The 23,459-nt window shown below is 42.1% G+C and overlaps 2 protein-coding genes across 5 annotated transcripts in view; both read right to left on the reverse strand.

The window, feature by feature from the left end:
* Positions 1–8,820, reverse strand: part of LOC137646091 (copper-transporting ATPase 1-like) — a 36,096-nt gene extending 27,276 nt beyond the window's left edge. Inside the window, exons 1-6 of the mRNA XM_068379280.1 lie at positions 8,676–8,820; positions 6,161–6,358; positions 4,859–5,035; positions 2,257–2,448; positions 1,869–2,028; positions 1,072–1,258 (exon numbers count right to left, since the gene is read on the reverse strand). Coding sequence (XP_068235381.1) covers positions 1,072–1,258; positions 1,869–2,028; positions 2,257–2,448; positions 4,859–5,035; positions 6,161–6,358; positions 8,676–8,786 — 1,025 coding nt within the window. The 5' untranslated portion in view covers positions 8,787–8,820. The remainder of the gene's footprint in view (positions 1–1,071; positions 1,259–1,868; positions 2,029–2,256; positions 2,449–4,858; positions 5,036–6,160; positions 6,359–8,675) is intronic.
* Positions 1–23,459, reverse strand: part of LOC137646092 (myosin-VIIa-like) — a 466,088-nt gene that overhangs the window by 243,872 nt on the left and 198,757 nt on the right. The window lies entirely within an intron of this gene.

Consider the following 23,459-nt stretch of genomic DNA (forward strand, 5'->3'; position numbering starts at 1 on the left):
ATGAAAAAAACAGCAATATTCTCTGAATTAGTTAATTAGTGAAAATCTTTTGAAGCACTGTGATATCTAGCAAATATACAAAATAACACTCCATCGCATCAGATAAGAGAATTATTCCACTGAATTATTGCAAGCTACTTTACACCCATGGTTTCCCTGTATGGGTTATTATTTACAAATACACCTAGTATGGCAATGTTTAGATTGTACTTCAGGTTCTTAGTAGCTTCTGCCTTTTACTTTTTATTATTTGCCTTTTATATCTTCAAACTTGGATGTCCAAGATCTTTAGTTTTGCCTTGCTTCTATTTTCACGTCATTTAAGAATCAATCCTTTGGTTGATCTTAAAATTTGACTTCGTGACTCTGTAAAAAAAAATTTATGAGAGCACAGTAATAGTATATAATAAGGGTATTTTGGTTAGTTACTGATTAGGATTTGGATACTTTAAAAAAGATAAGCAAAATCCAAAGTTAACAGTAAATTTTGCAAAAAGAGGATACTAACTAGTTTAAATGTCATTAACTGGCTCTGTAGTATTTACCAGCATCAGTAAGATAAAAAATCACCAAAACTGAAACAGAATACAATACAGTAATTCCATGCTTAAAAAGACACTTTAATCTAAACATCAGTAACTTTTCTTCCCCTTTGAACACGTAAGAAAGCTGTTGCTTATCTTATTTTCTCAGTAGTCACAGGAATATACTGTACCAGAAAGGAAAATAAAAACATAGTAAATTAAACAAACTGAATGAAATGGAGATTGAATAAGGTAATTTGTGGAAAATGAAGATTTCTTTTCAAAAGTATATAACTCATCCTCAGATGCACAATTAAAAAGAGCTAAAGCTTCACAAGACAGATGCATCTGACTATGCAAGTGCAGTAATACCAGGTAACAGCGATTTCCTTTCTTTCATTCGTGAGGGACTGAAGAGTTTGAGGCAATTTTGTGGCATACCATAGAGCCAATACAATTAAGGAGATTGTTTAGTGTGTCCTACAATACATTTCCCACCTTGAGTGTCTGCTGCTGCAGGAATGCACAGGTGCTGTACATAACTTACCCATATTCATTGATGTAATTAATAGTAAGATTTTTTGCATTTAGTAACAGCTCTGATGATTTTGCAGCTTCTAGGAGGCTCTCTATCCCTGAAACAGTACACTGAAGCCCAAAACCAGAAACCGCTTTGAAATCCTCACACTGACCACTGAGGTTACCGAGGGCTTGGCGGCAGAATTTGGAGATGGCTGAGGGTAAAATATACATATTAATGTTAAAAATCACTGGTAATAGTCCAAAGTCAAACTATAGTAGTCAATTGTTTATAAACTTAAGTGTCACTAGGTGCATAAATTATCAAATACTGTAACTGTCATACAGTTAAACCCTATGTAACTTCTAAGACCCGAAAGCTTAAATACCAGTTTTAATGCTATTCCTTGATCAAATACAGTAAACAGTTATTTTACTTTGTCTCAGAGCTATCAAATTTCTTCTACAGGGAGGGTTCCGATATACAGTATGAATGAGAAATAGAGATGACAGTAGCTGGAAGGATACATTACTTATATTATCACTCAATTAGCCAGTGACTTTTCTGTCGGAACCAAAGGATTTTACATAAAGCATGTCAAAAATTTATTACTTTCTTTAATTGAAGTTTTACAAAAAAATATAATAGCATATGAATTCCAGGAAGTTTAATTGAAATAATAGCATGTATGCAAAAATCAGAATCCCCTAAAATATTGATCGTCGCTATCCATCCTTAGATACTGCAATACTATCTTGAATGAAATGACAATTAAAAGTATGATCACACTGAATAAGAAACAAATGAGAAGATTCAACACTGACCGCTTGCAATTGGATGCTCACTGTTGTTTTCAGCTCTGCCAACAATAGCAAGAAACTGAGCCATGCTACATACTGTTTCATTTACAAAAAGGCTCATCTTTGCTAAAGTTGGAGTACCATGAGTAATTGTACCAGTCTTATCAAAGACGACAGCCTTGACCTGATTAATAAAAATACATAGAAAAACATTACAATAAATAAATCACAATAATAATTAAACTTTAATACTAATACAATCAAGATTGAATTAATTTTGACTTTTTATGGAAATCTACTTCCTTCATTAAGACCAATATTGATATACATGAAATGCATGTAAATATCAAATTTAATTTGTAATCCATTTAAGCTTTTGTTCAGAACTAGACGAGAATCAGCAAAATCATACCTTGTGGGCATTTTCAAGAGGTTCTGCACCCTTGATAAGGATACCATTTGTAGCTCCAACTCCTGTGCCAACCATGACTGCAGTGGGGGTAGCTAACCCTAAGGCACATGGACAGGCAATTGCTAAAACAGTTATAGCACATCGGAAGGCAAACTCGAGCACAATTTCCAAATGGGAAAATCCTTCTTGTACCTGTGAAAGCATTTTGATTACCTAAATTTATCCAAATAAAATTTCTGTGCAAAAGACACATTTTGAAGTAAATCATTAAAATAAAGTCTTTGTAATCTTAATTCTTTCTAGAAATGTACGGAAAGAAACTTGACGGTCTGAATTAGTTGAAACTTCCAATTAGCCCAGATTAGTGAGACCTGAATCAGTTGAAACTTCCAATTAGTCCACATTAGTGAGACCACTTTATATAACAGTATCAGTCTCCTCAACTTAGGCTACATTGTAACAGAGCATTTTATGTCATTGTTAGAATTTTATGTAACAGAATAAGAATAAAAATAATAGTATTTACAATTACAAAAGAGCCTAATGATAGCTTCCTTGTATTTATTGTTATGCAAATGGGAATGCTGTCCTGTATTTGCTGTTATGTAAATGGAAATGCTTTCCTGTATTTGCTGCTATGTAAATTGGAATGCTGTCCTGTATTGGCTGTTATGTAAATTGGAATGCTGTCCAGTATTTGCTGTAACGTAAATGAATGCTGTCCTGTATCTGCTGTAACAGAGCTATGAACAAGATTGTTCTAGTTTTTTTTCTGTCTACGCTATAACAAAAGTTTTTTTTTTTACTCAGTTATATACAAAAATAGTGAAGGATAGCAACACACTCATATACTTTTTACATACGATTGTATCTATGTTACCTAATCTTCGCGAATGTTAAGGGGCAATTTTACCTATGAATGTAATGTTTTGACAATACAAAAACAATTCTTTATAAATAGAAAAACCCACTGATTATAAATTGCTTTGTTTGCCATGAAATGGTGTCCAGTCGCATCATAAAAAGTCAAAACACATGAACCTAGCTCAAACGGTTGATAATGATCTGTTTTAAGAGTTTGTGCCTCATTTCACTAAGCTTCTACTGGTGATTAAAAAACGAAGTGATGAGAAGGAGAAGCAGGAGAATTCCCTTAAATTAATGGGTTGCATATTGAAAAAATCTTGTACTGTATAATCAAACCATTGCTTTTTCAAAAAAGAAACATTAATAATCATAAGTTGCCTGAATAGGCATTGAGGATGAGCTGTCGAGACCCGTGTCCCTCAAGAAGGAAAGAACCTGTTATTGAATGAAGCCTCAAAAAGGATTTGATAGGGAAAGGTTTGTGAGGCATTCATGTTCTAAGACCCAGAAGTAAAACAATAGTAGGCATTTGTTGAAGGGTTATGGGCCTCTACCCTACTGACAACAGTATGATCCATGTCACTTTGGGTTCCTCATTTTCCCTCCTATAAATCCCTACCCATCCTATATCACAACTTGACCAGCTGCTAATGGAGGCCACAACGAGGCCCCAAATTAAATTGGAATAGCTGATATTTCATTGTTATTAGAAGGCTCATGAATGCAGATGTTGCATAGTTAAGTTCTTCCTGTAAGAGCCTTCGTGGGTTTGATGAGCACATGCCTGGTCCAAAACGAGAAAGCATTCATGGAGGCTGGCCTTTTCCTCTGCTCTATACTCAAGAAGAGCCAGGAGGGTGCTAGTGGTCAAGATAACTTAAGGATATGATGGGGCAAAGAAACTAATATTCCTTTGCTACTGGCAGAGCTAGGGTAGCAAAGCAAAGAATCATAATACTGAAAGGACTAGCTTTCTTGTTCCTGTACAGGATGTCCTTAGCAAAGAGCAGGCCTATCAATGTTCAAGCTTCCGTGTAGATGACAACATATATCAAGATGTGGAGATCATGCCCCTTCTTATATAAAGCCAATGGTAATAAACACACCTATTTACTGATGAGGTCCTTAAGAGAAGCATCACAGGTGTATATAAGGGTTCCTTACAAATTGGAGGAAGGGAGGCTTCAATTCATATAAGCAAGAGATCTCTATTGTTCCCGATGTCTTGGCCCCGGGCCACCAAGACATGGGCAAGGGTTAACCTTGTAGCCATGAGGGATGCATATCATGCTATCGTGCTGAATAGAGGGAATGCACACCTCGAAACAATGAGTCTAGTTGAGCAGGGATGTTATCTTTTACTTTTTTATGATGCACCTGGACACTATTTTATGGAGGATCAGGCAAGTTACAAATAATGGGCCTTATTAAACAAACCAAATCTATTCCAGGAAAAAAAAAAAAACTACACATAATACAGTACTATGCAAACAATTAATTTTTATACATAAATATTACAAAATTATCAAGAAATTCTATAAACAGAAAATTATAATTTCCATATTTTTGTCAATGTTTTAATACATTTTAGTTAACTACTTAAAAGGAAAAATACTTGATGGCAAAGTTATTTTCAAGTACAGTAATGAAAAAAAAGGGAATTTACAAAAATAAATCTAAATAATGAACATAATTTAAAGGAAGATGACAATACATTTAACAAACTATACTGTACCTTTAATTCATGTTCTGGTTCTACAAGAGTCATGTCCACAAAACCAATTATTATCCAAGAGATGAGAGTAAGAGTTGAAACTATCACAACCATTGGGACAAAATAACCAGCTATTTTGTCTGCAAGCTGTTGAATTGGAGCTTTGGATGTTTGTGCTTCTTCTACCAATTTGACGATCTGAAATACAGTAGCAATTATAATATTGCAAATTCCTTCTTTTATGGATATAATTTACAGCGCTTTCCATATACAGTACAATGCACTAGCCTATATATTACTGCTCTTGTGTAATAAGCCTAAATTGTTTGTAGATATTTAATAATCTTTATAATTTTTAAATTACTTTAAAAATAAGTTTTTCTTTTAACATGAATGAAAGATTTATATTATGGGTGAATTAATAATTCTACCAATAATTTCTGTTCATGCTCTGGTTCAACTTGGAAGGTTCTACAAAATTGAAAAGGTTTTTATTGTCATCCCCTCCCAGCATATGACAATCACAGTGAAGTATGTAGTAAACATTCTTTGGCAAGATTTATGGAGGCTGGTATTTACCATTGGCTATACAGTCATCCTTTTAGAGTAAACACCATTAGTGGAAATACAGTACACTATCATTATCATTAGGTAGTTTAACAAGACAAGGAAATAAAAAAAAAAATAGACATATTAAAGTTTAAATCAAGGAATCAACATTTTTAGACTAAAATCGATTATTTCTATACTTTCAAACAAATACTGTAGAAAAGACTATTTACTGAAAGTGCCAACTTGACAACATCAACATGAACATCAGGAGAGGTTCAAAGAAATAAGTAATTTTCATCCAACACTTGGCTATTGATTCCTTAATAAACCCAAAGATGTGATAACTAATTGTTCAAAATTGTGATTTCAAATTTCTTGTAGTGAGAAATACTCATTAGAGGAAGACTCCTCCTACCAACAACACTGTTCTCGGGTAATATCTTACCATTGTAAAGCAAAAGTTAAAAAAGAGGGTTATACTCAGGTTGAACAAGTGCAAAGCTACAGTAGATTGTATTAGCATGCTTAGTCCTGTTAATATTTTGATGGCATGTATCAGTTCTCAAGTTCAGTCATTCATAATGTATATGCCACTTTAATACTTTCTCCAATGTTAAGGAATGTTCAATTTAACACAGGTAGTTAAGCCAAAAAATTATGAAAAATTACTCTAATTTGTCAAATTCAACAAACAAAAGGAAGCAATACTTTTAGCTGAAAAAATGATTAAACTTAAAATACAGGACTTTTCTCAATAAAAAAGTAACAAACCTGGGACAAAGTTGTATCCTGACCAATGTGGGTAGCCTTGACCATAAGAAGTCCATTTTGGTTGATTGAGCCACCTATTACCTGTGCGCCAGGTTTCTTAGCTACAGGCATCGATTCCCCGGTGATGAGGGACTCATCCGCCATGCTATCGCCCGACATCACACGACCATCTACGGGTATTTTTTCACCTGGCCTTACCTGTTTTGAAACATTTTATAAATATCAATGCTCAGCAAAGCCATAAAAAATATACCTTCAAATCTAGCTATGAAACAAGAATAAATTGCGTAATGATGCTAGTGAGAGCTGATGTGAAAAAGTGTATAAGACAAATGAATATTAGAGAGAATATAGCAGTAGGAATGTATGTGATTTTTTCCAAGAATATGTAAGGAATTGTCAAGATAAGTAACGCAATAGTAAAAGAAATTAGGCCCAAGAACTAGGCAAGTATCTGACAGGATATTTGTTAACTATGTATGGGATGATAAAGAATGTAAGTGATGTTGGATTATGGAATTGTGGAAAGTAGAATAATTGAACAGGTAAAACATATGAAAGTAAGTGTTAGGTAGAGGCGTAGAAATATGTTTGACGAGGCCCAAATGAATGTAGCTAAATTTGTATCTATGTATGTATGTTGTTTAGAAACATTAGCATGGATGAAATAGGGGGATGAATGGTTATACATGAGAATAAGGAATTGATAATGAAGTTTATAGGTACTATACTTGATATACATGAGTTTGTTAATTTGAAACAAAGGGAGAAAATGAGGAGGATAATATCTTAAGAAATATTTGAGAATTATAAAGTGAAAAGGTGTATGAAAGAAAGTAAAACTGTGAGTGCAAGAACTGGAATGGACGAAAGTGTGCTAGAATATGGGAGTTTTAGAGAAGCCATTTTGAGAGGGCCAATGAGGATAGCTCATAGTTTAGTATATAGGAACTTTAGGGTGAGTAATATAAGAATACCTGTAAGGGCAAATGGAGGGTTTAAACAAGGAAATAGGTTTAAGAAACAATAGTGCTAGTGCTCAGCAAGGTTGGTCAAGTAGTTTTAACTGTTAAGAAAATGTTAGAGGTGAGGGAAAGTAAAGAAGAATAAGTGAGATGAGCATTATGTGCATGTTTTGGGTGTAGTGAGAAAGGGCATCGTATTAGTGAGTGAAAGAAAGAGAAAGTGGTTTAGTGATATCGGTGTAGCATGACCGGGAGCAAGGGGATGTCAGAGTAATCGTACAAATGTGATTTGTGGCAATTGTCGTAAGGACGGGCATTATGCGAGGATGTGCAAAGAGCAACATTCCAAGTGTACTGAATGCGTTGTAGAAGGGTATGTAGCAAGGGTATGTAAGGTAAGGATCAAGTAAGCTAGGATGCAAGAGAGTTCAACTGGGTGAATCCTCCTGTGTCTGTGTGTTTGCAATGAATGTGATGCATATGCGTGAGCAGTTATTGCATGAAAATGTGATGGGGGAAAAAGCATATGATTGCATGAGAGTGAAAATTATGTGTGATGAGAATCGAATTGCTTGGTTCTATTAATACTGGGTTTTGTCTTAACCTAATGTAAAATATAGGAATGTGTATGAAAATTTATGGAAGGCATGTCAATTTAAGAGATGTAAAGTTGAAGTGAAATGGGTAGGCGATTTGAGTATGCCTGTGCAAGCAAATTTGTGAGAAACTGTAATGATTGAGGAGCTGATGAAGAAAGATGAAGATTTTTAAGTGGTAGAAAGAACAAATGAAAAATATTGCTCGAGTGTAAATTTCAGAAAAATGTGGTACGATAAATACATCCAAGAGTGAATATGATGGAGGTGAGAATGAATGATAGTATTTGTGGGAAGTTCATTTGAATGAAAATAGCAAATGACCTTAAGAGAAGATTCAACAAATTGATAAAGGAATCAAACCTGATCTGAACAATCCCTTACTTGGCATTTTTATCTCAGAAACAAGAACATCTCTTGCTTATTAAATTTCTATTAATGTCATCTTTCCCCTTGGCCACAAATACTTATTTTTATCATAATGATTATGTGAACAAGTGGAACATACTAATACTGTACCAAGAGGCAGCTATAAGGGATATAGGGTGTTAGTCTTCTCAAAAAATCTCTGATGGTAAATTTTAGCACAAGGCAAATTTAATAAGTAAAAAATATTCTATATGAACTGATATAGTAAAAAAAAAAGTACAGCATAGGTTACTCAAGCCTTTGACATAGAAGTAATGAAGATTGACATATTCAAAGGGAGCTGCTTGGTGTGGTTTTTAGAGGGGAGAGATTTAAGGGTAGAGAGACCAAATATTTGATCATTTATTTTAAAGTAGAGAAGCTCGCACTTCGTAGATAATAGTAATGTGATTCCCATGTAAGATTCATGGAAAAAACAAAAGATTACAGAAATACTGGCAGTAAATCTTAAGTAAAATTAACACATGTAACATTAGCAGCCAGCATAAAGGATAATTAAAATGTTTTACAAGAAAATTGGCTAACCTTTAAAACATCTCCTCGCTGAATAAGCTGGACATCAATCACTTTTTCAGTTAGGGTCTGAGTAGCTTCATCCAATTTCACAAGTGTGGCCTCTGTAGCTTGTAGGGACATTAGTTTGGCTAAAGCCTCCGATGTCTTACCCTTTAGAATGGAAGAGTATGGATAAAAGTAATGACTTATAATACCAAGAAATTTTATCAATGACTCTATATTGCACTATATTATATCAAATGATATATCTCATGGCTATGGTACAAAAAAAAACAAAAAAACCTTCAATGAAGTAAAATGTTATTTTTATTAGTAAAAAGGGATTTTGACGAAGGAAAAATCTATTTCTGGGCGAGAGACCTGTGCCGCCCAGTGAAATACTCCTAGAGCACTTATTTCTAAGGAATATAACTGCTATATATTACCAGAGAAAAAAAGCATAGGAATGCCAGGTTGAACCCAGCTCGCTCACCTATATAAGGTGTCGGTATAAAATACTGGGGCGTGATAATTCACAACCAGAGGTCTCGCACTATTTAGATATCTCCTCTTCAAAATCCCCGCCACAGCGAGGTGCCGTTCAACACTACTACCACTAACCCAACCCACGCCAGTGACGTCACTCCTCATAGCACCCAAGGTTTGGGGCCCATGTTGGGAGGGAAGTCAAGGGAGGGTTCACTGGGCGGCACAGGTCTCTCGCCCAGAAATAGATTTTTCCTTCGTCAAAATCCCTTTTCTGGGCTCCGACCTGTGCCGCGCAGTGAAATAGTACCAGAGAAATGGTCCCAAAACTTGGAACAATACCTGAGGAAGTAACAAAATCCAAAATAACAGGTAAGAGGATAGCAAGACATAGTTGATTAAGGTTCACTATGTTCAGGAGGAATCACATTCCCTGCTGCCACTGTAGCAAATATAAGGCTTCCAGAGGTTTTAAGCAGTGGCATTTAAATACTGTTGGAGACTTCCGGCCTGTATATTTAGTAAGTCCAGTGAAGTTCATAGTAATTAACCGAGGTAGCTACAGCTCATATATCATGGACGTAAGGGAGTGATGTGGGAATGATTCTAGGTAGCCCGTTAATGAAATGCAGAATCTTCTGTCTGAGTCCTTTCAGGATGATGGTTCTTCACCTTCTCTAATGGGTAAGGGCCCCGAGGACTGAACGGGAGATATGTTTAAGTAGGCTTCCAGAGTGTTTACTGGACATAAAGATGGGTCCTGCGGAAGTGGGACAATCTTCCAGGGGAACCGTCTGTCCTGGGGGTCCTCATTTTCGCTAAAAATCTTTTGTCAGGGGAAAGGAGTACTTCCCCTGACGAGAGAAAATTCAATATGACCTGGATCTCTAGACAAGGCTGAAAGTTCTGATATTCTGGCGCCAGAAGTCAGGTTCATTAAGAACAAGGATTTCCTAACCAATGGAATATAATGGCAAGTCTCGTTAAGAGTGTCTGAAGCCAATTTAATTACTTCATTCAGAAACCAGGAAACTGAGCTATGGTGAGTTGATGGTTTCAATCTGGCGCAGGTTCTCGGGATGGATGAGAAGTATGAATCTGTAAGGGCAATATTAAAGCCAATTGTAAAACCTTCAAGGGTGACTTAATTTGTGGTAATAGTACAAGTCTCTAAGTCTGATTCAAATAAAATTCTGAAGAAGGTTACTGTCAGATTCATAGTCATTGTCTCAACCTTTGAGTCCCTTAAAAACTGGCAAGTTTCATAACAGCCGAATCATACTGTCGAAGGGTGGATCCCCTCTTATCTGATTCTAAAAATAACGTATTTGAGGATCAATATCTGCACCTCTTGAGCTGCAAATTTCATAAAGTCCAGAAAGGTAGGGCATTCTGAATTTGAGGAAGCTAACACACAGCGAGTTGTACTGCTTGTGTTTGTATTGGATTGGGGATCTGTCGAGGTGGAGAACCAGTTCCACCAGAAGGGGAAACCCGTTGTGCTTGGGCCAGATGGGGACTACTAGAGCAACTTGGCCTTTGAAAGTCCTGAGCTTGTCTAACACTTTCATCGACAGATTTATTGGTGGGAATAGGTAAATTCTCTCCCAAGTGTTCCAGACTAATGATAGTGCGCCTGTGGCGTAAGCCCGAGGATCCGGGCTGGGAGCTACGTAGCACTCTAGTTGTAGTTGGACTTTGTTGCAAACAGATCTATCTGGAGATCCGGAACCTGAGAAAGAATCCAACTGAAGGACATTGGGTCTAGTGACCACTCCGACTCCAGCGGAGTTGTCCTCGAAAGTGCGTCCGCCACTATCTATCTAGAAGAAACCTGATATGTTGGTTTTTGGCTGGAGCCGGTTGCTTAAGGTCAAAAATACCGCCATGGCTTCTAAAACATTGATATGAAGTTGGCGGAATATTGTCGACCATAGTCCCAGGACTTTCGTGTACTGAGAGTATCCCCCCCCCCCCCCCCCCCCCCCCCCGCCTGTTAGGGAGGCGTCTGTGTAAAAGACGAGCTTGGGGGTGGATATTGTAAGGAAACTGATTTGCCAGATTTTGACCTTTGTCCATGGTTGAAGTCTTTTCTTCAGAATTGGTTGGAGTCGAGCCCATTGTCTCGATATTACTCGTTTTCCTGGAGCACCATACTCGGCTTATATCTTTCAGTCTGGCCTTCAGTAGTATATCTGTTACTGAGGCAAACTGGAGGGCACCCAGGATTCTCTCTTGATTTCTTCTGGAAGACAATTTGTCTTTGAGAAAACTTATTGTGTTTTGCTATACCGTTCCTCTTGGCTGTTGGGAGACAGAGTGTGGGAGCACAGAACCCATTGAATCCTAACCATTGAAACTTGTCCTCGGGACTAAACGAGATTTCTCGAAGTTGATTTGGAACCAAAACTGTTATAAGAGATTATCACTCTGTAGTTGCTGTGAGGCAGTTTGCCTAGTTGAAGCCTAGAAACGGACGAAAATGCCTTGCTTTCGGAACATGATAGCAAACGTCTGCAAGATCCATAGGGGAGGCGACGGCCCCACAGAGAAGCAAGGTCCGCACCTGAGAGACGGTCAGCATGTGAAACTTGTCGCATCAAATGTAAGAATTCAGAAGCGACAGGTCTAGGATTACTCTTCGCTATTCTGAGTCTTTCTTTGGCCCGCTGAACAAGTGATCCTGAAATTACAAACGATTTACTTTCTTTATTGCTTCCTTTTGCAATAAATCGTTTTCATATAAGACTAGCTCTTCCGTTGGATGTTGATGAAAACTGGTTGGTGGAGGGGGCCATTCTATCCAACTCCACCCCAGACTTTTGGAAATTATACTGAAAGCCCAAATGTTGAACGTTCAACGGTTCCGGAAGATGTAAAGTCCTACCCCTACCTGAGAACCCCCAATGATTTGCTGCGGATTTACCTCCCCGGCCTCGAGAGTAGCTGTTGCGAAAAGTTCCTCTCGAGCTAGCGCCTCTGGGGCGCTGGTAACCCTGGAAAGCACCCTGAGTTTCAAAGGTGGGCCTAAGGGCTGGGGAAGTAGCATAGGAGGTAGTTGCTACTTGGGACTGAGGAACCAGCACGTATTGCTGTTGGGGTTGACCCTTCGAAGTGAAAGGTTGACTCCCTTGTGCCACCGGGATGGTTTGAACCACCTGTTGGGACTGCCGGTTTGGAAGGAATGGAAAGATCTCAGACTCTTTCTACCTCGAGATTGGTTGCTGGCCGGTTCGAACTTGTGCTTGGGGACTAAGCCCATCGAACCTTGAGGCTCTGATTGACCCTAGCAGCTCCAGACTGGGGCTTTAATGAGCTTGTTAGGCTCATGTCTGATAGTGGCCTCAGACAAGACATGCCTACAGCAACGACGTCTGGCCGCAAAGAAGTCGTAGGAATCAGACAGTAAGGCTCGAAGTAATGACCCTGTCAAGACCTTAAAAGGTGGTTCTTCTTCATACATTAAAGAGGTCTTTTCTGCCATTATAGCCGAGTTGATAGGTCCACTCAGGCGCATACAGGCTTCGAGCTCGAGGCATATCAGAGATTCCGGAAGCCTGGGTAGCCACTCACTGAACTGAATGGGAGCACAGTCAGCGCTTAATTTACCCAATGTGAAGGTCGCCGGGGCGTTAGCCCAGCAATCGTGATCCCCCAGGGACAGGAGGGAGGTCGGATGCGTTTCCTTCAGCTGCGGTAACGGCTTGTCCTCGTATATTGCCTGCCGAGCAAGGTCCGATATCTTAGTGACACACGGAGTAGGGGTTTACTCCTCCACTAGAAACATCGTGTACGGGCTCTTGTGAGGTGTTAACGTAGTGTTAACACACTCCCACTCGTTTAAGGGCCGGACCCAGGTGGACTGAGCCTGCCCCTTTGGGTACATTTTGGTTTCTTTGGGGACCTTGTCAAACCTTACGAGTGTCTCCTCGGTAAGGCATGCGAAACTAGAGAGAGGGAACTGTAGACCCGGCGGGTAGAATTCAAAATCTTCTACAGTCCGGGTGCCAAACCATTCGATGGTTAACATACCATCTTTGAAGGGAGAGCGCAAGGCCCCCTTCCACGGATTGCTTTCGACGAATTCCGGGAGCCTAGAGGCATCCGGGATGATATATTGTGCTGTTGAGGTAGCCCATAACAAATGAGACCCTGTATGAGGCTATCTGGTTTAGCACTCACTTCCCCCTAATGGGCAATAATTCCATTCAATTGTCAAGTTCACAGAGGCACCAGGAATCTTCCATCCTATAATCGTGGTGACTCGGTATGTGACACGAGGTTTGAGCCAGTGAGCCACAGAGGTCCGTAAATTATATATATATGTATATATATGGATAAATATCAGCACAACATCGTGTTCAAATAGAAATAAATTTCTACCTCATCCCTGGGATCGGTCGCTGGCCTCTTCTAATGAAAGGTCAGGTTGAAACTAACCATGCCACGAGAGGCCATGCATCAATCTTGAAAGGGCTGCCGGATCGAAGGGAGCCTCCGGGGTCGTAGGTTTCAGGCCGGGCTTCGCTCTCGGCCCAAGAGAAGTCTTAACTGGTTTGGTGATTTGGAAGACCTGTGAGTCTTTGCTAGGGCTGGCAGGTAGCTTTAACTTTAGGGACAACGGGACGTGGCCCGACATCAGCCACGTGCTTCCTTGAAAACCCTAAAAGGAAGAGACACAGGATCTCTTTGCCCTGACACTCCAGGCAAACCCGCCAACCCAGATCTAAAGAGTCGCCAAGGTAGAAGTCATGGAAGACTGCGAGCTCCGAAAGAGGGTATATCGTTACTAATGAACAAGGTAACTCCGTTGGGAATGTAAAATAAATAGATCGAGAATAAATGTTTAAATCGATCAATCACAAAGGAAATAAAATGAAAATCCCAAAATAATATATCCGAAGTTATAATTATAGATAGTAACGACAGGGGCACCTACAGTGTCCCATAGTAGGGTAGTAACCCAAAAAGATCCGGGTGTTCCGAATTCTTAAAATAGACCGGTATGAAACCGGGACAAAAGGCTATGAACAAAATTTCGGACCGGTATAATAACCGGGGAGAAAACTTTCATAAATTAACTGACATTGTCAAAATAATTCCATAAAAGGTGAAGATTATCAATGAAATAATATTGTCATAGCGCGAAATATACTATCCCGTCGGTACTGGGAAAGTATAGAATATCATAAAGATACATAAGTATCCCATAGCAGGTCAGTAACCTAAAGAGATCCGGATGCTCCGAATTCTTGAATTAGACCAATATGAAATCGGGACAAAAGACTATGAACAAAGTTCAGACCGGTACAGTAACCGGGGAAAAACTTATCATAAATTAACTGACTTTGTTAAAACAATTCCATAATAAGTTAAGGTTATCAATGAAAAAATATTGTCATAGCGAGAAATATACTATCCCGTTGCTACTTGGAAAGTATAGAATAAAAGAAAGATACGTGAGTGTCCCATAATAGGTTAGTAACATAAAAGGATCCGGGTGTTCCGGGTTCTTAAAGTAGACCGATATGAAACCGGGACAAAAGGCTATGAACAACTCTAGGACCGGTTTAGTAACCGGGGAATAACTTATAAATAAACTGACATTGTTAAAACAATCCCGTAATAAGTTAAGGTTATCAATGAAATAATATTGTCATAGCTTGAAATACACTATCCCGTCGCTACTTGGGAAGTATAGAATAAAATACAGATACGTGAGTATCCCATAATAGGTTAATAACCTAAAAAGATCCGGGTGTTCCGGATTCTTAAAATAGACCGATATGAAATCGGGACAAAAGGCTATGAACAAAATTTCGAACCGGTATAGTAACAGGGGAAATGTTGAAACAATTCCGTAATAAGATAAGATTATCAATGAAATAATATTGTCATAGCGAGGAATATACCATCCCGTCATTACCAGGGAGGTATAAAATAAAACGGGAACAGGGTTGGTAAAGTAAACTTAAAGTAACTTAAAGTAAACTTAAAAGTAACTTAAAGTAAACTTAAAGTAACCTAAGATACATCCTTAAAATACATAAATAGAAAACTCCAGTTATGATCTAAAACTAATGTCTGTAATTGAATAGGGCTCCCGGAGGGAGGATATTAATCAAAACTGTGTCAGTGTCAACAGATCTTGTATTTAAGAGCTCGGAGGCTCCGATGTCTGATGACGGGAGGGTACCACGGGAGAGCGTGGGGGAGCCAATGGAACCCCCACTACCCAACCAGAGGTACCGGGACGAAGGTAATGATTCATGTAGAATATAATATAATGATATTAATAAGTCCTATGCGGACGATAATAGCAGGAGGTACCGTAGGTGGGGACACTCCTAACTTAAGTGCTCATTCTTACAACCATAGCTAAAAGCAAAAGTTACACCAAGGTGCAGTCATACCGACTAATCACGTGTGATAGTCCCCGGTGGTCCCGGCCCTCCCCCTCCCCCGACCGATGGCCAATCGGGGCGATGGGAGGGGAGGAGACGAAACAGCCCGGTATGAATGAATGAGACTAAGTCACACCCCGTGGGTACACTCAGTCCTCAATATGTCGGAACGTTGAGGGAAGACTGAGGAACAAGCATACTTGACCCGTATGTCATAACCAACAACCATCGAGTGAGAGGAAGGGTGTACACTGGAGGAGGGGGGATGGAATAGCCTCCCCAACCTGTGGGGGGGGGGGGGGTATGGTACCGGGGAATCACCAGTGCGTAGTGGTAGACAGGGCTACCAACTGGAGATCCCCTCAACATGACATGAAAATCCCAAAAATATGATCATAACGGAGTAAAGCAATAAATATAATATCAATGCACAAATACATAAAAATAATTAATGAATTAAAAGCGAAATCACGTAAGTAAGGTTAGGCATGCAGAAATAATATGGCGAGAGAGGGACTCGGGCGAGTGGTAACGGAGGAAGCATGACGCCATCAGCAGATGGAAAGCAGGGGTACCAACCTAGTTACTGAAGCGGTAGATCGAACAGTAAAAACAACAAAATACGCGAGTCCCACTCGAACCAAATGTAAAACTAGGTGGAGCGTACGAAATAAAACTAAAATGTTTAATAATAATAAGTGAGATGGTCGTCTTCCTAGAACTAGCGAAACAATCTCAAAGGTGACGCAATCCACCAATATGCACGAATGCAGGCATACCAACATAACCTACTCCTTGATGAAACGCTAACACTGATATCATAGGATAACATAAAATTAATGCTAGATGAAAGCACAAAGACGGTGTACTATATAAATGCAAGGAAAAAACTCCTAAAAGTTCGAACAAATATCAATGACTGACGAACCAACGAGAAAAAAGGGCAGAGCCGAACCACGAACGGCAAGAACGGGGACGCCGTCCACATACAAACACCTCTCCACCAACAAAAACAGAGGTTACACTGCCCAATCTCGCTAACATACATGGATAAAGCACTTAACTTCGATGGGGTATCATGGGAATCGGCCACCGATCACAAAACAATGATAAATCCAAGGCTAAACACGAGAAAAAAACATGTTGGACCTAATAACAACAAGTGCTATAAAGGAGTGTCGTCACTGGCGTGGGTTGGGTTAGTGGTAGTAGTGTTGAACGGCACCTCGCTGTGGCGGGGATTTTGAAGAGGAGATATCTAAATAGTGCGAGACCTCTGGTTGTGAATTATCACGCCCCAGTATTTTATACCGACACCTTATATAGGTGAGCGAGCTGGGTTCAACCTGGCATTCCTATGCTTTTTTTCTCTGGTAATATATAGCAGTTATATTCCTTAGAAATAAGTGCTCTAGGAGTATTTCACTGCGCGGCACAGGTCGGAGCCCAGAAATAAATTTTTGAATATACTTACCCGATAATCATGTAGCTGTCAACTCCGTTGCCCGACAGAATTCTATGGAGGGATACGCCAGCTATCACAATACTAGAAGGGGGTGTACTTACCAGCGCCACCTGTGGCCAGGTACTATAGTACTTCTTGTTGACACCTCCTCAATTTTTCCTCGGTCCACTGGTTCTCTATGGGGAGGAAGGGAGGGTCGATTAAATCATGATTATCGGGTAAGTATATTCAAAAATTTATTTTACTAATAAAAATAACATTTTTCAATATTAAACTTACCCGATAATCATGTAGCTGATTCACACCCAGGGGGGTGGGTGAAAACCAGTGTACAAGATTAAAGGATAGCTAAGTATCCCATATTTCATATAACAGTTATCTCAAATAACAATGAAATAATAAGTACCTGGTAAGGAAGTCGAATTGAACCGTTACTCTGCCTCTTTTTTAAGTTCGTCTTCCTTACTGAGCGCAGCGTTCCTCTTGGAGGCTGAATCAACTCAAAGGTGCTAAAGTATATAGGGCTGCAACCCCTACTAAAGGACCTCTACACAACCTCTAACCCAGGCGCTTCTCAAGAATGAATTGACCACCCGCCAAATCAAAAGGATGCGGAAGGCTTCTTAGCCTATCGTAACAACCATAAAAACAACAATAAAAGCATTCAAGAGAAAGGTTAAAAAAGGTTATGGGATTAAGGGAATGTAGTGGCTGAGCCCTCACCTACTACTGCACTCGCTGCTACGAATGGTCCCAGGGTGTAGCAGTTCTCGTAAAGAGACTGGACATCTTTAAGATAAAATGATGCAAACACTGACTTGCTCCTCCAATAGGTTGCATCCATTATGCTCTGCAGAGAACGGTTTTTATTAAAGGCCATCGAAGTAGCTACGGCTCTTACTTCGTGGGTCCTTACCTTCAGCAATGCAAGGTCTTCCTCCTTTAAGTGAGAATGGGCTTCTCTAATCAGAAGCCTTATATAATACGAAACCCCGTTCTTGGACATGGGCCTCGAAGGTTTCTTGATGGCACACCATAAGGCTTCTGACTGTCCTCGAATAGGTTTAGACCTATTAAGATAATACTTGAGAGCTCTGACAGGGCAAAGAACTCTCTCTAGTTCGTTACCTACCATGTTGGAGAGGCTAGGTATTTCAAACGATCTAGGCCAAGGACGTGAAGGAAGTTCGTTCTTTGCTAGGAATCCGAGCTGAAAAGAACATGTTGCAGATTCGGTCGTGAAACCAATGTTCTTGCTGAAGGCATGAACCTCACTGACTCTCTTAGCTGTTGCAAGGCAGACGAGAAAAAGAGTCTTGAGGGTAAGGTCCTTGAAGGAAGCTGACTGGAGAGGTTCGAACCTAGGTGACATAAGGAACCTTAAGACTACGTCTAGGTTCCAGCCTGGAGTGGATAGACGACGCTCTTTAGACGTCTCAAAAGACTTAAGGATGTCTTGAAGGTCCTTGTTGGAAGAAAGGTCCAAACCTCTGTGGCGGAGAACTGAAGCCAACATACTCCTATACCCTTTAATCGTAGGGGCTGAAAGGGATCTCTCATTCCTAAGATGTAAAAGGAAGTCAGCTATTTGGGTCACAGAGGTATTGGTAGAGGATACTGAATTGGCTCTACACCAGCTCCGGAAGACTTCCCACTTAGATTGGTAGACTCTACGAGTGGAAACCCTTCTTGCTCTGGCAATCGCACTGGCTGCCTCCTTCGAAAAGCCTCTAGCTCTAGCGAATCTTTCGACAGTCTGAAGAGCGTGGAGGTTTGGGTGCAACCTGTCTACGTGAGGTTGACGTAGAAGGTCCACTCTTAGAGGTAGAGTCCTGGGGATGTCGACTAGCCATTGAAGTACCTCTGTGAACCATTCTCTTGCAGGCCAAAGGGGAGCAACCAGCGTCAGCCGTGTCCCTTCGTGCGAGATGAATTTCTGCAGAACTTTGTTTATTATCTTGAACGGTGGGAATGCGTAAAGGTCGAGATGGGACCAGTTCAGTAGAAAAGCATCCACATGAACTGCTGCAGGGTCTGGAACTGGGGAACAGTACAGCGGAAGTCTCTTGGTCATGGAGGTGGCAAACAGATCTATGGTAGGTTGACCCCACAAGGTCCAAAGTCTGTTGCACACACTCTTGTGGAGGGTCCATTCCGTGGGAATGACCTGATTCCTTCTGCTTAGGCGATCTGCTGAGACGTTCATGTTGCCCTGAATGAACCTCGTGACCAAAGTGAGGTTTTGACTTCTTGACCAAATGAGGAGGTCCCTTGCGATCTCGTATAGGCTCCTCGAATGGGTCCCTCCTTGCTTGGAGATGTAAGCCAAGGCTGTGGTGTTGTCTGAGTTCACCTCCACCACTTTGCCTAGCAGGAGGGACTTGAAGTTCAGCAGGGCTAAATGAACTGCTAGTAGCTCCTTGCAGTTGATGTGGAGCGTTCCCTGTTCCTCGTTCCACGTTCCCGAGCATTCCCGTCCGTTCAAGGTCGCACCCCAGCCCGAGTCCGATGCATCTGAGAAGAGATGAAGATTGGGGGTCTGAATAGCCAACGATAGGCCCTCCCTGAGAAGGAGATTGTTCTTCCACCACAAGAGAGTGGTCTTCATTTCTTTGGTGACTGGGATAGAGACTGCTTCGAGAGTCAAACCCTTGTCCCAATGAGCTGCAAGATGGAATTGAAGAGGGCGGAGGTGGAGTCTCCCTAGCTCGACGAACAGGGCCAGTGATGAAAGGGTCCCTGTGAGACTCATCCACTGTCTCACCGAGCAACTGCTCCTCTTCAGCATGCTCATGATGCACTCTAGGGCTTGGCTTATCCTGGGGGCCGATGGAAAAGCCCGAAAATCCTGACTCCGAATCTCCATTCCCAGGTACACAATGGATTGGGAGGGAATGAGCTGAGACTTTTCTATGTTGACTAACAGACCCAGTTCTCTGATTAAGTCCAAAGTCCAGTTGAGACTCTCCAGACAGCGACGACTCGTGGAGGCTCTCAACAGCCAGTCGTCTAAGTAGAGGGAGGCTCTGATGTCCGATAAGTGGAGGAATTTTGCTATATTCCTCATCAGATGCGTGAACACCATAGGAGCTGTGCTTAGGCCAAAACACAGGGCTTGGAATTGGTAGACAACCTTTCCAAAAACGAATCTCAGGAAAGGTTGGGAGTCTGGATGAATAGGAACGTGAAAGTAGGCATCTTTCAAGTCCAACGAGACCATCCAGTCCTCCTGCCTGACCGCTGCTAGGACCGACTTCGTCGTCTCCATCGTGAACGTCTGCTTGGTGACATACGCATTGAGCGCGCTGACGTCCAGCACCGGTCTCCAACCTCCTGTCTTCTTGGCCACCAGAAAGAGACGGTTGTAGAAGCCCGGGGATTGATGGTCCCGGACTATAACCACTGCCTTCTTCTGCACAAGTAGCGACACCTCCTGGTGCAACGCTAGCCTCTTGTCCTCTTCTTTGTAGTTGGGAGAGAGGTTGATGGGAGATGTGGTCAGAGGGGGTTTGAGGCAGAATGGAATCCTGTAACCCTCCCTCAGCCAACTGACAGACTGGGCGTCTGCACCTCTCTTTTCCCAGGCTTGCCAGAAGCTCTTGAGTCTGGCTCCTACTGCTGTCTGGAGATGCGGAGAGTCAGTTTTTTTCCTTTAGAGGCCTTGGAACCCTTCCTAGACTTGCTCCTGGAAGAGTCTGGACGGGAGCTTCCTCGGCTGGGGGCTCTACCACGAAAGGGCGGTATGAACCTCGTAGCAGGAGTATCAGCCACTGGGGTGCGATAAGTCCTGGGGACTGAGGTAGCAACCTTAGTCTTACGAGCCGATGAGGCTACAAGATCATGTGTGTCCTTTTGTATCAGGGCAGCAGACAAGTCCTTAACCAGCTCTTCGGGGAAGAGGAACTTCGAGAGCGGAGCGAAAAGGAGTTGTGACCTTTGACAAGGTGTAATGCTGGAGGAAAGGAAGGTACAAAGCTGTTCCCTTTTCTTAAGAACCCCTGATACAAACATCGACGCAAGCTCGCCAGATCCATCTCTAATGGCCTTATCCATGCAGGACATTAATAGCATGGCAGAATCCTTGTCCGCAGGGGAGGTCTTCTTGCTGAGGGCCCCCAGGCACCAGTCTAGGAAGTTGAACATCTCAAATGCTCTAAAAACACCCTTCAGGAAGTGATCAAGGTCTGAGAAGGTCCAGCAAACCTTAGAGCGCCTCATTGCAGTTCTACGAGGCGAGTCTACCAGACTTGAGAAGTCAGCCTGGGCAGAGGCAGGTACTCCCAAGCCTGGTTCCTCTCCTGTGGCATACCAAACGCCCGCTTTAGAAGTGAGCTTAGTCGGAGGAAACATGAACGAAGTCTTGCCAAGGTGTTGCTTAGTCTGCAACCACTCCCCTAAGATCCTTAACGCTCTCTTAGAGGACCTTGCTAAGACTAGCTTAGTATAGGAAGACTTAGCTGGCTGCATGCCCAGCGAAAACTCAGATGGTGGAGAGCGGGGAATAGCAGAGACAAAGTGGTCTGGGTATACCTCCCTAAACAGAGCCAAGACCTTACGAAAGTCAATAGAAGGCGGAGAAGGCTTGGATTCATCCACGTCTGATGAGGGATCCAGGTGTGCCGCCTCATCATCAGACGCCTCATCACCAGAGTGAAGCGAAGAGATCGGAAAGGTATGCTGAACAGCAGAGTCAGAACGAGCTGGAACAACAATATTAGTGGTTTCCTCTTCAAGAATCTGTTGAGGGAACACCTGAGTCTCAGACTGCAAAGGCTGAACAAAAGAAGCAGAAGGTAGGCGCATGGGTGGAGGAGGCTGACTCCTGGCATGAGTGGCTGAACTCAAGGATTGCGCTTGCTGAGTGGATGGCGGAAGCGGAGTAGCAAGTTCCTGTTCCTGCGGTGTGAGCGTAGAGCGATGAGGTAGAGGCTGCGCAGAACGTAGTAAATGTCTCGCAAGCTGAGGCTCCTGAGGCGCAAGGCTAAGGTGTTGTGGTGCTTGCCTTGCGGAGGGTTGAGCTCGCTGCAGCGAGAGCTGAGGAGACTGACTCATGGAAGGGAGAGGTTGTTGTACCTCAACCGAGTGTTGCATCACTGGTGGAGCAGCAAGTGGAAGCGGAGGAAGAGAGGTATAAGCCTCCTGATCCCATTGCTGAGGTTCCCTTAAGGAAGGCGGAGACTGTACACCACTGGGAACAGTAAACTCAGAACGTGGCTCAACATCGTACGCCTGGCAGGCGGTACTTGCGGTCAGGCGGAGCGAGCGCAGGCGGAGCGAGTGCAGGCGGAGGCGGAGGCGCAACCTTCTCAGCCTGACACTCACGCATCAAGACCGAAAGCTGTGCCTGCATGGACTGCAGTAGAGACAACTTGGGGTCGGCAGACACTACGGTCTGCTGAGGTAAAGCCTTAACAGCAGAGATCTGTTGCGGCAGAACCTTACTCCTCTTGGGCGGAGTGCAGTCGACTGATGACTGCGGCGAGTCAGAGCTGAGCCAATGACTGCAGCCCGGTTGAACACTCGCGGACTGGACTCTGCGTTTGAGTGGTCTAGAGACCTGAGTCCAGCGTTTCTTCCCTGACAATAGATCAGCGGACGAGTAAAAGACGGGCTCAATCGTCTGCAGGTGGGAGTGACGGTCTCTGGAAGACACGCCCGCAACCACCGAGGATACTTCTGTGCGCCGATCAAGGCCTGCCGAACCCTTTTGCCCTTCGACATTGCTTCTCCCCTGGGCTTGGGAGCTTGCAAGAGGTCCCGGACTGGGAGGACGACTGGCACGCACAGAAGTATCCTCACGCACCACACTGACACTGACACTAGCACTTGGCACTGCACTGACACTAGCACTCGTCACAGCACTGGCACTAATTCCACCCACTGCACTCTTGACCTTAAGTTCCTTGACTTCGGCCATAAGAGACTTATGATCACTTACCACTGACTCTACTTTATCGCCTAAGGCCTGAATAGCACGCAACACAACAGACATATCAGGCTGAGGGCAAATAGTAGGTTCGGGGGTAGCCACTACAGGGGTAGGAAAAGGTAGGGGATCATGAGGTGAGGAAAAAAGTGAAGAGTGAGAAGAACTCCTCCTAACTCTGCCTCTCTCTAACTTAGTTGAATATTTCAAAAGACGGACAAAATCAAGTTCCGAAAGTCCGGCGCATTCCTCACATCGATTTTCTAACTGACAGGGCCTATCCCTACAGTCAGAACAAGCGGTGTGAGGATCTACCGAGGCCTTCGGAATACGCCTATTACAAGACCTACATCGCCTATGGGTGGGGGCTTGCGAAATGTCAGACATCTTGAATCCAAAGAGTTAGCCAAGTGGGGTTCCAAAATCAAGCAAATGATCGTTAACCGTTAATCAGGACTATATAAAAGCTATCTAAGCTAATATAAGAAGGTTTCCAGTAAAGCGACAGCCGAAATCAAAGAGAAATACTTCAC

The sequence above is a fragment of the Palaemon carinicauda genome, chromosome 8 (genome assembly GCF_036898095.1).
Source record: "Palaemon carinicauda isolate YSFRI2023 chromosome 8, ASM3689809v2, whole genome shotgun sequence".
Lineage (NCBI taxonomy): Eukaryota > Metazoa > Arthropoda > Malacostraca > Decapoda > Palaemonidae > Palaemon > Palaemon carinicauda.